This window comes from Lepidochelys kempii, chromosome 22 (genome assembly GCF_965140285.1).
Source record: "Lepidochelys kempii isolate rLepKem1 chromosome 22, rLepKem1.hap1, whole genome shotgun sequence".
NCBI classification, from domain to species: domain Eukaryota; kingdom Metazoa; phylum Chordata; order Testudines; family Cheloniidae; genus Lepidochelys; species Lepidochelys kempii.
Window position 1 is genome coordinate 13,269,204 of NC_136401.1, and position 19,562 is coordinate 13,288,765.

At 49.9% G+C, this 19,562-nt stretch overlaps 1 protein-coding gene across 1 annotated transcript in view; it reads left to right on the forward strand.

Moving 5' to 3' along the window:
• Positions 1 to 19,562, forward strand: part of JAM3 (junctional adhesion molecule 3) — a 41,820-nt gene that overhangs the window by 12,680 nt on the left and 9,578 nt on the right. Inside the window, exon 2 of the mRNA XM_073320833.2 lies at positions 19,402 to 19,467. Coding sequence (XP_073176934.2) covers positions 19,402 to 19,467 — 66 coding nt within the window. The remainder of the gene's footprint in view (positions 1 to 19,401; positions 19,468 to 19,562) is intronic.

The following is a 19,562-nucleotide window of genomic DNA, read 5'->3' on the forward strand; positions in this document are numbered from 1 at the left end:
CTCATCCTCAGTCACTTCGGAGAGAGAGGTTTCCTGCTTCTCACGTCTGTCAATCAGCCTTGTGCTCCTGATGCGATGCAATATCTTTTGTTGCTTAATCCTCCTATTGCAATACCCCTTCGCCTTTCCCTCTTCCCTCCCCTGTTTTCTTCCTCTCAGTCCGGAGTTCAGGTCCCCTGTATATCCCGCAATAGCATTGGGGCAGGGACCATCTTTTTGTTCTGTTTGTGCAGCACCTCACATGACGGGGAGCTGGCCCGTGACTAGGGCTCTTTGGAACTTCCACAATACACATCAATAATAAAAATAAAAGCCAGAGTACCTGTGGCAGAATTCACAGCTGCTGCTCTGCGCTTGAATCTCCTTTAACAGCTAGCTGTTCAGCATGCTCTTAACTGGGATGCTAAGTGATGCAATGGTCCCTTCATCTCCTGGCGTGGTACTGGCTCAAAGGAGATAAAGGACGGAGGATGGTGGCAGCAGGGGGCCAAAGGTACATCAAGATTTCATTGCCACTTAGTATGTAAACCAATCTTTAAAATGCAGCTGTGGTGTGAAATTAAACTTGTTCAGAAAAGGCCTTTTCTGACTCAAAATGCCTGTGTCCTTTGTGTTTCTGCATCAGATCTACTGTCTTTACCAGCATAGAGCCAGTGCGGTGACGGAAGAGCAAGCTGAGTGCTTGTTTTCCTTGTGGCTCAGCAGCAACAATGAGGTTGCAGAGTTTTTATTGCAGGTGCTGATGCCGGAGGTGGAAGGACCCCCCTGGGTTTTCAGGTCCTGGGCTGTAGTGTGGCGTCGGCAGTTGGAAAATAATCTTTTCAAGCGTAAACGGAGCAAATTGATCGGGAATCTGCAGAGAGAAACTGGGGCCATGGTTTTCAGAAGCGAGTCGTAATGTTGGATGCCCAGTTTGAGACACCTCAAAGGGCCTTTTCAGAGGGTGGGGCTCAGCGCTTTCTGACAGGCCCCTTTCAGGTGTCTCTAGCTGCCCCCCCCCCCCGAGAACGGAGGCTCCCAAAATCACCAGTCACTTTAACCAATCTTGGCCTAGGCTCTCTTTCCATTAGTGACTGTGATGTATGTGCTGCCATGCTATTTGGGTGTGTGACGTGAACAAAGAATGAGCGGCGTTTAGGCTGCCCAGGGCTGATGGAGAGCAGCACAAGGTCCTTGGTTTTGAGCTGGACTTTAAACAGCGCTGCGGCTGGAGAATCCGTGTATCTGGCCAGTGTGTTACGTAGTGCCGTCCGTGCCGGATCCATGGGGGACAGGAGTCTGGTACAGCCCCAGCTAGAGACCTTTAGCTCAAGCTGTAGCAGCTCTGGAGGCCCCTCAGTCAGTCCCTGGAGCATTGGACAAGGAGGAGGCCATCACATAAAGCCGTGCGCTCATGGGGCTACCTGCGGGGAACAGGCCCCGAGTGCCCTGCAGCCTCGAAGACTCAGTTTGTGAGCGGTGGGGATCCCAAGCAGGCAATCCCACCTTAACGTGGAGAGCCATGTCCAGATGCCACATTGATGGGTGCATGAGAAAGGGATACCTACTGGGTTGCTCTCTAAGGCCCGAGCCTGCTAATAGTTCCATACTGAGCCTAGTGAGTAACGCAGGCTGTCTATGCGGTAGTGAGTCATGGAAAAATTAGGCCATCAATATTCCAATATAAATTCCCGCTTTACCTGCCCAGCAGGTTCCCCATTTGCGTTATCTAGGGAGCTGTTCTGTGGCTGAGCAGAGCCAGCTCGGTTAGCCAGGGCTCCCCCATCACTGCCTGAAGCATGAACTGCAGCAGGAGCCTCCATGTCGAATGGGACCCTGGTGCCTCATTGCCTTACTGTTGTTCAGCACTTCTCATTGTCAGGGACTTAACTAGGATTACTAGATTATTGTGGGCCTGTCAGGAGGAATCTTCTCCTTTAGACCTTATTATCCCAGCTCATTCTGCAGTGTCAGACTTCCAAACCATTGCAGCCTTGCTCCCTCAATACTGGCTGATGAGACAGAGCTATTAGCAGTGGTCCGCTAAATAAAGGGAGCTTCTGCCCTCGAGAGAATAAAGCAGAATTGGGTTTCACTTGCTGCCTCCCCTGCTTAAGGAATTTAAAGAGGCTTTATTAAAAGTAAGGAGTTAGATGTTGCTGCTGCAGTGACTGCATAGGGCGAATGCTGGATTCTGGGCTCAGCAGCGGACTGACTCAACTGAGGCGGGTGCATGAATGCCAGGGACTCCAATTGAGTTGTACCAGCTAGATGGAAAAATGGCTTCTTTTTATTCTACATTTCTGCTCTCCCTGTTTCTATGTGGCCTAATGTTGTGTTGCAGCTGGGAGCTAGGAACTTCTGGGACCTGCCCTCCTGCCCAGCCACTGACTTGCTGTGTGATCTTGGGCAAGTCCCTTTGCCTCTTTGTTGCCTCAGTTTCCCATCAATCATGGGAGAATATTGCCTTTCAACCAGGGTGTTGTGTATGTTGCTTTGGAAAGGAAAAGTTGTTCAGAATCTTTATAATTGCTGACTTACGTACCCAGGGTTTGATCCAGAACCCCATTGAAGTCAGCAGGCTTTGGGTCAGGCTAAACAAGCTAAGGGATTGCAAGTGCCTTGCACCTTGCTGACAATGTCAGCTGCTTTCGGGTTGCAGAACTGGTCTTCCTGCTGTCGCTGCCTGAAGTAGAAAGGATCCAGCTTGCGAACATTCGTCTCACACCTTGTGAGCTGAGCTGCCTGGAGCTGGCAACACTATCCATGGAGCCAAGCTTTGGGGCAGGGACCGTCTTTTCAAGAAGGGCACATACAGCGCCGAACCCAGTGGGACCCTGTGTCCTGATTGTGGCTTCTAGACGCTACCACAATGCAAACAGTAAATAATAAATCCTGCTGTCTCATTTTGCAGTCCTTTTTCACCACAGAACTGCATCGGAACCATGCCCTGGTCGCTCTGTGACTGTGTAATTGGATTGTCCTTTAGTGGGGTTTCTGCAGTGGCACACTCTGCACTGGCAGATTTCAGGTGGATTCTGGATGCTGGCAAGGCATGTGCCATGTGACTTGCAGTACTGAGAAAAGAGCGTTTGTGCAGCCCAAGAAGAGATGCTCATGCCCGAGTAGGGGAGCTGAGGAGTTTACATCTCTGATGAGAGCAGGACCAAATCCTGTTGTTCGGTTGCATTTCAGAAACTCTCAGTTGCACCTGGACATGAGCATCCTGCAATTGAAAATCCAGTGCCTTGGCTGTATCTCAGCACTCGTGGATGCTTTGCCGGCGGCGAACTCAGTGCACCGTGCCATGTATTTTGAGGCTGGGTTGTTTCGCTTGATATCCCTGTAATGAGATTTCTCGTCTCAAATCTCCTCCTCTTCTTGAGGGAGCTCTGATCAGAGGAGAGCTCGGAAGCGAGGCAGGGTGGGCCTGACTGCCACTGACCAGTGGGGACAGGCGGGGTCATGAATTATTCCTCGGCTAGTCTGCAGTGATGGCTGAAGCAACGCTTTAATGTGGACGTGGGATTCTGCCCAAGGTAGGCTGAGTTCAGCCGCGGCTCTCTCTGCTGTCTCGGTTACAGAAGCCCTGCCATGTGGGACGGGCAGTTCTGAGACGTGAGGGGTTGAGTTATTTTTAGAAAGAAGGGCGGTGGGTTCTCACAGTGAGTGAGGACTGTCCCAGGAAGCTCTCCCTGCGTCCTGGGGTTCCGGAAGCTGCTTGCTGGGGCAACGGCGCCTCTCTGGGCCCTGCCTGCCTGCCTGCCTGATGGAACAACTTTGCTTTTAGTGGAGTTTTGCTGTAAGTTGGAATTGCAGCATGGGTCATGCTCTGGGCTTTGCTCTATTACAGTCCAGCTAAGCTCCGTCCCCAGGGCCCTGCCTGAGTTAGGCTGACCAGACGTCCTGATGTTATCGGGACAGTCCCGATTTTAACCCATTTGTCCTGCGTCCCGACAGCACATCGGTGGGGACGCCCTTTGTCCCAGTATCGGGGACGGACCGCTCACCACCGCCGCCGAAGTCCCGGGGCTGGTGTGGCGATGCTTCCTGGGGCAGTTCCCGGCGCCCACGAGCCGGCAGTGCGGGCGGCCCCTGGGCACAGAGGCGGAGGGGGTCTCCGCGTGCTGCACCGGCTCCCTCCTGCCCAATCAGAGCTGCGGGGGCGGGGCTTGCAGGCACCGGCAGCGGGCAGAGAGCCCTCCCCCCCCCCCCAACTGACCCAGCCCTAGGAGCCAGGGGGACCTGCCGGATGCTTCCTGGGAGGCACCCCAGGTAAGCACCGCCAGGACTCCCCACCTCGCCCCCGGCAGGTCCTCTGGCTCTTAGGGTCGTGGCAGGGGGGCAGGGGGCTCTCTGCGCTCTGCTGGCACCTGCAAGCCCCGCTCCGCGGCTCCGGCAGCTCCCATTGGTGCTTGTCCCGGCCAACGGGAGCCACGGAGCTCGCGCTTGCGGCGGGCACAGCACGCGGACAGTCTGGAGACCCCCCTACCCCCTCGCCGCTCTGACCCTAGGAGCCAGAGACTTCCCAGCAGGGCTGGTGAGTGCGGCCAGGGAAGGGGGCAGGGTGTGATGGAGTGAGTGTCTGGGAGGTGTGGGTGGGGTGCTGGGCTGTGAGGGTGTGGAGGGCGCTGGGCAGTGCGGGAGGTTTGTGTGTCAGGGCACTGGGGGTCTGTGTGGGGCATTGTTTAGTGGTGGTGGTGGGGCTGTGGGGAAGGGCACTGGGAGGGAGGAGAAACCTGTGCCCCTGGCCCCTTGGCTTCTGCTGGGGGCTGGAGCTGTGGCCATGAGTCCTTGCTCCATGGCTTGTGGTGCGAGCTGCAGCAGGGGCCGTACACCCCTCTTGAAGCTTCCTTGGGCTGTGCGCCTCCTCTCATGGCTCCAATCGGGGCTGTGCACCTGTGGCTCCCCCCCCGCTTGCCCAATGTGTCCTGATATTTCACTCTTGCGATCTGGTCACCCTAGCCTGAGTGGTTCTGCTGAACACTCTAGTGTCATGCAGCTGTGCAATGGCCGGTCTCCCTTCCCAGTGAGGTACAGGAAGTCCCTGTGGAGTTGTGCTGTATGTCATGGGGGTGGGGAAGGGAGGTGCCGGCCCTCTCGACCTGCAAGGGTTCAGTGGAAAACCATCAGAGATAACTGCCATCAGGATCGGGGGCAGGCAACTTGGTGAGGATGGTCCCTTTCATCACCGTCTCCCCTCCTTTAGCGTTCACACCCTTTAAACTCTTGTAGATGGTTATTGAGTCCCATGCGGCCAGCCCCCTTAGCCTTGAAATTGCAGACTTTCTTGTTTTGGTTTTATTTTCTCCCTTGGCTTTTGGGGGCTTGTCAACATCAATTAGACGAGGGGGCCCAGGTGTAACTGCTGAGCGCTGGCATGGATGATCCCAAATACCCTCCCTGCATAGACATGCTGGTGCCTTGATATTTAGACCCATGAATCTGGCAGGGCAATAGAATAAAACTGTACTGAGATACACAAGAGCTGCACGTCTGATAAAATTCCTCCACGCACACAGCAAGCCTCTTACTGCTGCAGCTGGAGTCTCCGTGGGAAAAGTGACTCTGACCAGGACACACATGGTAGCAAATGGCTAAGAAAATATTTGGCTAAAAATAGCAATAAGAGAAATTAAAAAACAAAACAAAACCAGGCACTTAGGAGAAGTTTAATTTCCAGCCACATGGCAAGTTTGACTCCTCCATGGCATAGAATCTTGTAACTTTTTCATGCCAAGAGTCACATGTGATGTATATATTCTGTTTGATGACAGTGTGCAGAAATCCAGGCTGGGAAGGACCAGAATTATTTTTTGTCTTACCAGAGCGCTATGGGGCTCTAGGCACAGGTTGGAACTCCGCAGGGCTAGGCACTGTCTTAGGTATAAATGCAGGAAAGTTCAAAATACTTTCCTTCCCCAAGGATAATTAAACCAGCCTCGCCCCAGTGTTGTTCTTTGCATCCTTCATGTCTTACTCACAGGCTCCTTCTACCTCCCTCGTTCCTGATTCTGTTCCTGAGTCAAGAGGCTAAATTCAGCCCTGGCATAGAGGGAGGTAGCTCCTGGGTCTGAGGCTTGCGCCAGGGCTGGTTTTAGTCGGGTAAATTTGGTCAGATTGTTACGGTGAATTAGGACTCCCTCCAGGAGAATTTCTGCTAACTTGCATTTTTCCATGCAGCTTCCTACCCTTTTCTTGGATCTGCCCCCTTTCCTCTGGCAGACACACAGCGCAGCCTCAAAGTTGCAGTAGGGAAGGCAGCTGGAGCTCGCCGGTGTGAAACGATCCCAGTAACACTTCGCAGGCTCTTAGCGGTGAGCTTGTAGGCAGATGTTAACACTTCCTCAATACCTGCAATCTGTCACTTGCAAAGTTCATTTGTAAATGTTCCTGTGCACTTGCCTCGGATACCTTCCGCTAAAAGCATACAGAAAGATAAAGAAATGATACTGTAAAGTCTGGAGAGGCGGTCCTAAAAGGGAAGCCGTTTCCAGCCCTCTCTCCCCCACCCGCTTTGGGCTCTTGGCTTTGCTGACTGTTGGTCTTTTCCCAACTCCTGTTTTTCCCACCTGAAGATGATGTACTGACTCACTCATAGGCCCGTTCTGAAGCGCTGCTTACATTGTGTTGGTCAAGCTACATGATGGAGAAGAACTAAGAACTCAAGAGATGAGAGACAGAGAAAGGAGTAGGAGATTATAGGCTAAAGGTCCCACAGTCACTGTATTGTAGCTTGGCTCTCAGCCCAACATCCATGAATATTGCAAAGGCCAGCGGTGGGAGCGTATCCACTTCTTTCTATTCTTGGAATTACAGGCAGCTGGTGATATTCTTCCTCGTCCAGGGCCTGGTTCAGGGAGGCACTGAGCATCCTGACTCCGGTGGGAGATGAGCACCTCGCAAGATCGAGTTTGGGGGTTTAAGTGTTTTTTCGCCACACCTTGTGCAGAAAAACGCCCAACTCGCAGGATCCTGCTATGGGTGCGAAGTGTGGCCCAGAGCAGCATGGCCCTCCTTGGGTAATATCTTTGCCTTGATTTAGGATCTGATCCTAACCTGAAACTTGACCTATACTGGGCGACGGGGTGGTGAGGACTTCGTTTGCCCTGGCGTGTTGGGTTCTCCCCAAACTTAAAGCAAAACTCCCACCAACATAAACCAAAATAAGGTTCATTGTCCCCTTCCCCTCCTCACCCTGAATCCCTGCCAGGTGTCACTGAACTGCAGGGCTGTCCTCTGGCTGTAATCTGCAGCTTTCTCTGCCATGTGTGCAGCTGCTTGGCACGTCCAGAGGGAGAATGCAACAGGGCCGCTGCCGAGGGGCGGTCTGGGAGGAAGGGCTTGGACTGGGGAAAGGCCATTGTCAGAAATGATATCAGGGCATCCTGCCGGCCTCTTATCACTGCTATCTGCCTGTTCCCTTCCACTAACCCGGTACTGATATCACATCGCTGTTGGGAGGAGAAGGGCAGCGGCTTTATTTATGCAAGTTACAGACAGAGCCCAATGTGATGATGGCAGCTTCCCCAGGGCTGGAAAGTGGAACGCCAGTGGAAGCAAAAACGTGTATTGACTCCTCATTCTGAGGCACTTGCTTCAAATCCTCACTTTTCAATATTCCCATTTCTGTCCCCTTTCACCCTTCCTCTTCCCGTGCTGCTCGAGGCAGCTTGCCAAGTAATTAGAGCACAGGACTCTCAAACATAGATTTCCAGCTCTGCCACTGAATTGTTCTGTCACCTTCATTGAGTCCCTGTAGTTCTCTGTGCCTCGGTTTCCTCATTGGTAAAATGGGTGTCGTACCTACGTACTGCATCATGTGTATTTGAGGCTTAACTAGTGATTGCAAAGTGCTGTGACTGTCCAGGGAACATTGCTGTAGAAGAACACGGTAGTTGAGAGTCGCAGAGTGGTCTAGGGGACTTGAACACCTCCCGCTACTAATTTTAATAACGGAAGATAGTTGTTGAAATCCTTTAGATAGCTTTAAAAATCTCAAACAGTATTGGTTGGGAGCCAGATCATTTCTAAGATCTGATAGCTCTGTGTCTGTTTGTTTGCTAATTAGAGCATTAAGAACAGCTGTCAACAGAATAGGACTGTCTTATCAAATTCCCAGACAAGTGACCTGTGTTCGTTTCCTTCTTTCCTTTCTGGTCATTGCCAAAGACTCAGTGTGCACATAAATGGAAGCTTGCTCATCTGTCTGCCTCTCTTCTGAGTCACGCAGTGGTGCAACAGGCCCAGTGTCTGACTTCCCAGGAGCTGCTGTGATGTTTCAAACCTAGACCTGTTGCAGAGGGGAGGAGGGGTTGATCCTTGAGGTCAATGATGAGAGAGAACCCCTAACTCATCCGGGCAGTCACCCAATGAGACACATCCACCATTCAACGTATTCTGTGCTCCCTCGTCCCCGCCAGTCGCTTGGGAAGTAAACACATCCTGAGCGATGTGCCCTTTGCAGGAAGGGAACAGGAATTTTGGAACCCAAAAGTTCCCTAAAAGTTGGTCCTAGGGTACCTCCTGCGTGGCTTGAACGTTCTCCCCAGCCACACGTCATCCCTCATGTCCATGGGCAACTGACTCACTCAGTCTTTCCTCGGAGATGGTGGTGGTTTATCGTAGGTACTGCGGCAGCACCTAGCAGTCCCACTCTGAGCCCTATGGTGCCGAGGGCTGTGCGCACGCACAACGAGAAGCCGGTGCCTACCCTGCAGAGCTTGCAATCCATTGAGGAAAGGCCTGATTCCTCTGCGGTGCTTGTCCTGCCTGTGGTAGGACTCAGCAGGTCCACATTCAATTCCCTGCTCTCCCACAGACTCCGGGGGAGACCTTGGGCAAGTCTCTGTGTCTCAAATCCCCATCTGTAAAATGGGGATAATGGCAGTGCTCTGTTGTGAGCATAAACATGTTAAAAGTTGGCGAGGTGCTCAGACAGGAGCCTGCGGCAGATGGGTATGTGACCCGCTACACCCCTCCAGTGAGCTGTTTCTCTGTTGTGCGGGTGTGTAGGCTGCCTGTATACGAACAGCTTTGCTGTCTGATGGAGGTAGAACAGTAAATCTCCCTGTCAGCAGGCTGGGTGCGTGGATTGTTTGTTAATGGGCTTTCTCTCTGCAAAGTACATGAAAGGTCTTCAAGGTGCAGATTTAAACCAGGAAACTCACAGGTTTAAGGTGTTTGTAGCACGGTTAGGTTTCACATACTTTATAGATTAACGTTCATTTCTGGGGCCTGCTTAAGCAACGAGCACTTGTTGCATTATTGATGAATGAGGACCTGAACTCTTGTATTTGTTGATTTGTTTTTGTTTTTTTAATTGCAAATGTAAGGCCCCGATTCTGCAGTGAGCGCCACATGGGGCCACTGCCCAGAGTTGGTTGCATGAGCAAGGTCCTTATTCGTTTAACCCTGACAACAAGCCTGTTGCTGTACATGTAATAAAGATGAAGTGGGTCCATCTCTGAACAACCTATCAATCTAATGTTCCATTAACATGGGAGGGCATTGTATTGGCTGGGGAGTGGGGGGCGGGGGGCTGCTCTTTTTAAAAAAAGAATCAAGGAATTTTCCCTTGTTTGATGTCTGTCTGTTCCTGGTCTCGTAAAGCTCTCTCAGGCCCTGCTGCGCACTGTGCAGAGCTGAGAACAGTGGCTGTTTTCAGTCACACTGCATTTGGACAAGCCCAAGCACCAGCCTGGCTTAGGGAGTAAGGGAGACCACTTCATAATACCAGAAAAAGACAGGCAGGGGAGAAGCCCTGATCAGGCAAGTATATGCGACTTACAGGGACAAGTATTTGTGATGGGGGTTGAGGGTGTTAATTTAACCCCTGCCCCCAAACACTTCCTTTCTTTCTGAGATTCTGGTGTAACAGGCTGCCCTGATTGTTGTCTCCATAACACCTCTTAGAATAATGTTGTGACATGGCTACTGTATATATGCACCACTGCTCTCTTCTAGATGGAGTAATTGCTGCGCCCCTTGGTGTTATAGGCCCCAAACAGCTAGCTCAGCGGCAGGGGCCTGCCCTTCTGAAGGAGGCGGATCTGCGTTCTTTCCCAGCTGTCTGCGTGAAATTCTTCCTGGCTGTGGCATATAGGTTAGAGGCATCCAGGAAGTCAGAGGATGCTATGGACTTGTCATAGTAAGGAGGTTTTGTGCCCATGGAACAGGGGTGCTTTTGGTGTCCTCTGCACTGGTTAACTTCATTGCTTTATATGTGTACCAAATAGTTTGTGCTGGCCACTTGGATTGCTGGCAAGCTTATCAGGTGATCTAAATTTAAATAAATAAAGTAGCCTGCCAGAAATTGGCTTCTTTAAAAAAGTGTATCCGGTTTCTTATTGATTGGTGAATGCATTCATTCTGCTCTTTAAGGCTGTCGGACTGCTGCAGAACACTTTCATGCTACAGGAAACTCCAGCTACTGTATTAAAATTTGTACTATTTTCGAGATAATGAAATGTAGGTAATTGGAATAGAGCACTGTCATAGGAGTGCTGGCTCCTCGCTTTGATCATTTGCTCGTTACTAGTAATTATCTTTAGTGCTCGTATAGCACTTGTCGTTTAAGGATCCCAAAGGTGGACCAGTATCATCATCACCATTTTACAGATGGGTAAGTGGAGGTACAAGTAGGTGAAGTGACTTGCCCCAAGCTCTGCAGCTGAGCTCAGGGTAGAACCCTCTTGGACCAGGCAGTCTTTCCCTGTTTTTAGTAGGCAATCCTGTGACAATTCTGGAGTGTAAACTCTTTGGGACAGGTACCACCATTTACATTATGTTTGTACAGTGTCACACAATGGGCCCCGTGTCTATGCGCTACTGTAATACAAATGGTCAGTAATAATAAACTGGTGACATCTGATCACTGGATACAGAAGGAGAGCACGAATCATAAGCCAATAAAGAGACAATGCTTGTAGAATAGCACAAATCACGTGGAGAATGAGAAGAAAGGCAGCAGAAGGGTAGGGAGAAGGAAGGGGGAAAAAAAAACATCAACGCATGTGGGGAAAGCCCGTTAGACCTCCCTGCATCATTCCATTTGCAATCCCTCTTGTTAATTACTCTTCATGTTTCCTGCCTGTGCCAACATGTCTCTTTTGTTCGTAGGAGTCTGTCGGGGACTTGGTTTCCTTTTTAAAGTAGCAGCACAAATGTGTATCTAAAATAAGTGGTGGTGTTTTATGTAGCTGGTAAAAATAAAAGCCTCCCAGCGTAGGCATCTATGACAGCACAGAGGATTTATGGCTGGTTGGAGTGTTTTCCAGTGCCACTTGGATGCCCGTGGGAGGAGAGCCTTTTATAACTGTTATCGGCTCCCACACAGACCAGGCCCCGGGTCCAGACTGTTGCTTAATTTGGACATGAATGCTGAGAGGCTTTTGTTTGTCAGTCTTTGGCTACGCGTCTTCATTGTTCCCCAGCCTGCCCCGGAGCCAGTCTTGACTGTGTCCTCGGCCAAGAGCCGACACAGATCCCTGGACCTGGCAGTACACATGTGGCTCTGCTTGGCCCTTTGACAACCTCCTTTTCCAGCTAACCCTCGGATCAGCTGTGCGCCTGCCACGTGGATGCCACAGTGAATGTATCACTGACCCACTTGGGCCTGGAGCAGGATTTGGCCCTTAGACCTTCAGTGCTAAAAGCACAAAAGAGCTAATGGATCGAGGATGGGATTTTCAGATGAGCCTACAGGAGTTAGGCACCAAAGGCCTAATTGATGAAGGCCTGTAAGCACCTAAAGATGCTGATAGGAGCTTTAAAAAAAAAAATCCCATTGGTGCCTAAGTGAGTTAGGCACATAAATCCAATTAAAGACATTAGGTGCTAGGTGCCTAAGTCCCTTGTAAACCCAGTAGGCACCAGTCTGCACCTTTGTAAATTTGGTCCCTGTCTCTAACTCTGAATGGGAGCTAGCACTTAACTCCCTTGGGCTCATTCAGAATTCCAGCCAAAGGCCATTAGTTGGAAGCAGTAGCCGGCTCACAAACCTCTGATGTGGACCAGCCGGGAGAGGGAGACAGAGCACCCCACTTTCCTAGTGCATTGGTGATGATGCAGGTGTAACTGAAAGCCACAATCAGGTTGTGAAAAGCAGGGCTCTTGAGAACTGCACAACTGACACCATGTGGGAGAATTGGCTAATGGGTATTCTGGGTGTAGCGCAAGGATAAGATTGCAATGGGATGCTTTGACTTCCTTTAATAAACCCAGCTCTATCCATGCTTGAGTTCCTTTGAACTTCTGGGAAAGGCAAAAGTATCAAAGATCTTTGGATCCATCTAATTATGTCCTGGCCTTTTGATTACTTTGTACTTATTTAGCACTTCCTATCTATGGATCCCCAAGCCTTTTACAAAGGTGACTGAGTATCATTATCCCTGTTTTTCAGATGGAAAAACTGAAGCACAGAGTAAGTAAGCACCTGATTTTTTGAGGTGCAGAAAGTCAAATTCCTTTGAAAATTAGGCCCTCAATTCACTCAGGATCAGTTAGGAACAGAAAGCAGCTCTCCAAAGTCTTGTTCCCTTCCCCTGTCCACTAGTCATTGCTGCTTTCCCTACTCTGCTAGCTCTCCCCCACCAGACAAGTTGACCGACAAAAATGGGAACTGTTACACTTCTTGCAGGCACACAGTTAGCATGTTTTTGGTGCGACAGGGATCAGCACGGGGTTCAGCTGGGCTGCCCTAGCTGTCGCCCTTTGCAGTAGGTTGACATAGGTGTTTGCTTTCTCCAGTGCGCCATCTTTACTGTAGGGTGCTTCTCAAAATTGGCAGTCCAGCATGTTGACACACACAGCATTCAGCTGCCATGCATCTAGGGCCTAAAAGCATACCATTCACTCTCACTCAGCAGCACTCTTGCTACATGAAGTAATAGCCAGGAGAGTAACAATGCATAATAAGTGTGTGGTTTGTAATAGGATTCTCACACGCCTTAGATGCATGCTGAATTGCACAACCAAAGACTTTGTGGTGATGGGGAGAGCCCAGGGTAATGGACAATGGACCTCCCTCTTGCTTTTTGGGGGGCGGGGGCGTATGTATAAGAAAGAGTTAACTCACCGCTGGTGTGTCCCCAAATGGCTGGGCATGGTGTAGGAGCTCTTTCCTTGTCTAATGCCCCTCCTGACCGCTGTGTTGCCTTTAGTGGTCTTTCCTCTCATGACTTGGCCCACCAGCCAGGTCTCTCTAAAGTTTCTCCCCTGCCAGGGTGTCCGTGTCCCAAATGGACAGTGTTGCATGCAACACTGGTCATCAGTCTGCCATCTTGCACCCCTCCAAGGCTCCTCCCCTGTCCCACTGTTCTGGACTCAGGGCTTCTCTCTGCTGTCTTTCAGCCAGACACCAAAGTGAAACACAAACCACAACAAAAGCAGCTTCTGTCCCCTACCTTGGGCTTAAACTTTTTATCCATGCTGGGGCCTCCCCAGGTCTATGCTGCTGCAGTACGCTGACTCTCAGGGGCTATCACCGCAGAGTTGTGTCCCTAGTCTAGACCCTCATCTCCCGTGTGCCCCCAGGTCTGTCAGCCTGTGGGTTGCCTTCTCTCAGGCACACTGTAGGAGTCTCCTTCACCCCTGCTACCTTCTCCCATTTGGGGCAAGGGTATCAACTCCCTGCTACTCAGAGAGAGACTGCTTCTCCCTACCTACACCTGCTGCTCTGGGCTTCCTCTCTTTATAGAACTCCTTCCCCAGCTGGGACTCATCTTTAATGAGGCCTGGCCTGGCCCTCCAGGTGTGCTAATTGGCCTCTCAGGCCCTCATTAACCCTTTTGTTGCCGGCATGGGGTACATATTCCATCACAGTGTATTTTATAAAAAAGATAAATGAATGTATCAACTAACTATAAATTTGGTAACAATCAATCACTCTGTTGGACACCCCGCTCCTCCCTCCCCCCGGCTTCAGCCATCACACATCAAAGCTCGGTTTGAGGCAACAACTTGATTGGGAATCTTTACCAGCCCTGTTGTTTAATTCCGAGAGAAGTTAGCTTACAATGCCTGTGACCCAAGAACCTCTTAATGCCAGCTGAGAAGGGAGTCCAGGTATCTCCTGAGTCTGGTAGGTACGTTCTGGTTCATCAAAAAATGTCATGTGAGATCTCAAATGAAAACTCGCGGAGCGGTTGTGGGATACAAATTTTGTATTCGCGCAGGGCTGTGTTTATACGGGCTGGATCTCCTTAGCCAAAATAAGAGCAGAAATACGCTGCAGGCGCTGACCTGTATAGAGTTCTGGTGGCATCTGGGCTTCAACCGTGGGTCTCTCTGGGCCCCCCCCAGTTCACGATGTGCCCAGCCAGCGCTGCACCTGCTGGCATTGTTGCAGCTTGTCCGCATGAGGCGTGCAGAGGGCTCTGGGGGCGGGATGCATGCCAGTGCAGATAAGAGTCCCGGGGGCACAAGCCTTGTTACGCCACTCACCTCGTGGATTGAAGGCTCCGGAGAGATTTCAATAACGCACCCTCACTGTGCTGGGGGGAGTTTCTGAGCATACACAGGCTCCTCTAAAGAGAGGGTTGTAACGCATGATCATGGAATACACCAAACAATGCACATTCCGTGGTTGCCATTAAAATAGTCAGCATTTTCCAGCAGCCGTGGTATCTGACATACCACAGCGTTCCCCACTACTTAAACAGCAGCGTGTGCGAACAGCTCAGATCTTTGATTTTTAATGGCTTCTCCTGTCCCAGTAAGACTGATGCTGGTGGGGCTCATTTGCAGCCTCTCTGCTCAGTTTGTTGCTCCCTGCCTGGCTTTCCCTTCCATGCTGTGGGTTAGAGCTCCCTGGCTGCAGCCCTCTTCTGCTGCACTGTGAACAATAAATCTGCCCTCGGGTTGATTTAAGGCGGCACAGCTACACCGTGCCTACAATCCATAAACATCATAATCTGGGAACTGCAGCCAGCTTCTGTATTTTAAACCTGTTGTTGGCCTGCTTTGTGCCTGATGGGGCAACATAAATCTCTTGTTTTTAATCAGTAGGAAAGGGTGAGTAATGTTTCCAAGAGCTGAGAAAGGGTCAGCGTCATGATGTAATCCTATTGCCTGGGAAGTAATGCCAGTAGGATCTCCACTCACTTTGAAGAGCATACCACCCTTAGTTAGTGGGGTATTACCTCCACCTTCGTATGAAACGATATACAGTATATTTTGTCCCAAACCCGATTATCTGAACCTCTGCATTACCTGAATCCCTTCCTTGTCCCCTATGTATCTCACACTGGGCGACAAGGAAGGAATTCAGGTTATGCAGAGGTTTGAATAATAGAGCAGAGACCCCAGGCCAGGACCGTGATGAGGAGGAGGAAGAGGACAAGCCAAAGGCAGCAGGGGAAGCTACCCTGGTGCTGAATGACTCCTGCCCTCTCGATTGTCTGAATAACATCTATGTCCCCTATGCTATTGGGATAATCGGGAGCATACGGTAACAGGTATTATATTAGATGTATTTCTATAGCAGTTGTCACCATTATCTGTTTGATGGGACGTTCTGGCTCTGGGAAAACTTCCTTCTTTTAAAAAAGGGCACATAGTACAAAAGATGAAAGGTTCATTTTTTCTGCAGCCGTGGATGTTTTCTCTTAACTAATGAAGGCAATGTTTGCACCCCCTTTTGATATCATTTGGGTGCATCTGTGCAGTCAGGAAAGCAAAGCTGATGAGATAGACTAGGACAGACTGGAGCACAGTTGCTGGGCAGACTGTCTTCTCTAGCACTCCAACACATCCTAGCTCTCGCCCAGAGCCCTCCTACTATTCCTGGCCCCAGGAGATGCTGCTACTTGTGGTTGTTGTTGTGCATTACTCCTTTAGGGAGTAGGGGCCTGTCTCAGATGTGATGAGCACCCGCTGCTCCCATTCGCTTCATCCCAGCCCTTCTGCAAATCAGGCTCGGGGCTTTGTTCACCAAACCCTCTCTACTATGCAAGATCAATCCAAGTCTCCAAAGATAAGACAAATGGAGTCCTGGTACACAACAGAGCCCTGGAGGAGGGTGTTCTTCACAAGGGAAGAGATCAGGAGCTGGGACAAACATTACTCTTCCTCTCCAAGCTTTGGCTCCTCCTGCCTCTCAGAATGTTATCGCCCCGTTGTGTAGGCCAGGGGTATTCAACCTAGGGCCTGTGTGCCAAAGGCGGCACGCAAACAGATTTTCAATGGCACTCACGCTGCCCGGGTCCTGGCCACCGGTCCGGGGGGGCTCTGCATTTTCATTTAATTTTAAATGAAGCTTCTTAAACATTTTAAAAACCTTATTTACTTTACATACGACAACAGTTTAGTTATATATTATAGACTTATAAAAAGAGACCTTCTAAACCCGTTAAAATGTATCACTGGCATGCGAAACCTTAAATTAGAGTGAATAAATGAAGAGTCAGCACACCGCTTCTGAAAGGTTGCCGACTCCTGGTGTAGGCTCACGAGTGGAAAAAGCATCTTCACCAGTTGCATCCTCATCAGTGTGTTCTGTTCCTTGGGCGTTTTGGCTAATTAGTGCTGTCCAGAAAAGACTTTTCTCTTGTAGGAGAATATGAGTCATTAGTCAGTGTGTGTTTTTGAAAGGCAAATGCCTTTCTGCAGCAGAAGCATCGGCAAAGTGGTGACCGTGAGGAAAGGGCATGTACATCCAAGCTCCTGAGCAGTGGGGGATGGAGTTGAGGGAATGTGTGCTTTGCAGCCTGCGGGTAGGAAACCTCAATTCCAAAACAAAATGGGCCCACCGTCAGCAGGGAGCCTGCTTAAAAGTGTGTCAGGGGACTTCAGAGGGATTTTCCTGAGCTTGTTGCTTGTCTTCATATGGCTGGTTACTTTAATGCTCTGGGCTTTTGTTGGGATTACTGGGATCTGCTTATGCTCCCCAGGAAGGAAAGTAAGGATCAAAACTAGATTCGCCGTGTGGGATCTTAGATGGAACAAGAAGGATCAACGCGAGAGTGAAGGGAAAGGAACATGTTACAGCTTCTGTGTGGCCTGGTTACCATTCAGCAGAGCTAAGCCTGGAAATCGCAGAACTGGTATAAATATGCTCCGCTCTCCCTCACTGCTGGCCTGTACCTGGGCTTTGCATAACTACTCCATTGCCTTCCTATGATACTAAACCAAGACTGGAGCCTCCTCTTCTACCTGCCGAGATCTAGCAAGGAAGGTGGCATTCTTCTGTGCTCCCAAAGGAGAAGTGTTTTCAGACTCAAATCCAGGCCCCCGAGGGCTAAGTGCCCACCATACTGCACTGTGATTCATTCTAACCCTGACTGACCACCTTACAGGATCAGAATGGTCACCTTCTTGAGTCAATAGTAGGCTTCTCCAAAGTGCTCTACACATGTCTCCAAATGCTGAGAGGGAGAGGAGTGCAGAGGCAAGGAGTAATTTGCCTTCGTAAGACAGTAGTTTGGCTGGGGCCTTTGCTAGTTTGCAATGTCTTGTGGCCCTCATCTGTGCAATGATTCTCCTGGAGTCATGGTCTTTAAACTTCCCCAGCCTCCCAGAGCATCTTGGTCTTTTTTGAGAAAGCTGCTTGGGGCAGGAACTATGCCCAACATGGCATTGAGCAAACTGTCAACACTTAACAAATAACGAGTCATGATAACTAGCGGGGAGAATTCCAAAAGTGGCTAAAGGGTGTAGGAGCATCAGGCCCATCAACTTTCAGTTGGTCTCATCTCTCTTACGTGGTTTTTAAAAACCCCCCAGTCCTGCAGCAAAGGGCAAAGTTTCTTCACTGTATCCTCCTGATCCACCCAACTGTAGGAATTTTAACTTCCTTTTATAGCTGGTTGTTGATCTGAAATGTTTCCACCCAAAATACCAAGCACGTGGGAATTTCCAGGGGTTTGTCTTAATGATGTAGGCCCTTTTCCTCCTCTTCATGTCTCATTTTGAGTCCCTTTCCTGGTTTGTCTTGTCCGTTTCATCCTGGATAAAGCAGGGTCCTGATTTCTGTCCATATCAGATCACTGATGGTTTAATTTTCATCTTCCTGACTTTGGACCTAATCCAAAGGCCACTGTCGTCCATGGGGGTGGGGGTCATCTTTCTATTGACTTCAGTGGGCTTTAGATCAGGTCTTTAATAATGAGTCTCCATGCTGGGCCCTGGTGCACTATTGCTGTAAACTATTTTGTGTGCCTTACCCCATCACTGGGAGACAGGACTATGGAATATACTCTGTGGGAGGGTATGTTTAAATGGGAGGTGCTGGACCCCGCTGGTACTAGACTACTCAGCTGTAAAAATTTCTCCATGTGAGAGAGAAGGTTTGCTCAGGTGGTCACGTTTTCCTGATGGGCAGTGCGGATGCTATCTGGATGCCTCCCTCTGCCCCAGAAGAACTCTCTGGAGAGTTGCGTGGTGGTGCATGTACATGGTTTGTGCACCCCTTTGAGCCCTGCCCTGATGAAAGGCGTTATTATGCTTGGAAAGCCGTAAAAGGCTGGCTGGGTCTCAAGCAGGAGAACACTGTAAAGAGGTAAAGCTTGCAGCACTAATTGGGAACATTCAAGAGGCTGGAATAGCAGCGGCAAGAAGGGGAAACCAGGGCCAACTGAGAATGAAAACAGCCCATGGCGGACGGAGGGCTTGCTGCCTATGGTGGGTGGTATTTTCTAGAGCACTCTGCATTGGCTTATCCCTGCTCCCCGAGAAGCCAGTGGAAAAGGTGGCTTTTGATGATGGGAGCAGAATCAAGCTGCTGCTGAGAACTTTTGAACATTCCACTCAAAACTGTGAAATCCTGGCCAAACTGAAGCGATTAGGAAATTTGTCATTGACCTCGGTCAGGCCAGGAATTCACCGAACCTGCTTAATTCCAATCCCCTAACTTTGCCCAGTTTGAGCCCTAAAGCTGCCCTTTCCCTTTTTGTCCAGCTTTCTCTTGGAACAGCCTTCTATGGCGTATTAACAACACATTGTACATTTCTATCGCGCCTCTTAATCTGAGGGATCCCCAAAGTATAGCTAACAAATTCCAGAGTTTAGAAAGTGAATGAAATTCTTGAGATGTGTTTCCTTCCCTTTATCTCATCTGTCAAATTAATTTGAATGCCAGAGTCCTTATTTTGCAACATTTTGGCCGTTTTTTGAGTGAGTTTGTCCACCCTCTAAACAGGAGCGCATGGCTGGAGGAAGAGTCTTTTGCTGGTATTGTGCCAGTTTGTCAATGCCTCTTTAATTGTTGCTTTTAACCTTTGGTATTTGCACTGAGATTGATTTCTAAATAAACACGAGGCTAATGGCTGGCTGGCCCAGCAGTTGAGGCCAGGGAGAGCTTTTGTTGTAGGGAAGCTGGTCCTTATTAAAGCTGGCTTGGAGGATTTCTCACCAGGGAGTAAGTTTGTAACTGTAGGATTGATGAGCTGGGCTGTTCTTATTCCCTTTTGTTTGTTTTTATAGGCTATCGAATCTTAGCTGTGGAGCTGACATCTAGCAACACCAAGCCCGTGGTGCAGGAATTCCAGCGTAAGTGCTTGCCGGTTCTGTAATGTGATCATGACGCTTCCTTGCAGCTGTAGATTTGCATCAGTCGGGAAGACTTGGCACGTCTCAGGTTTTAT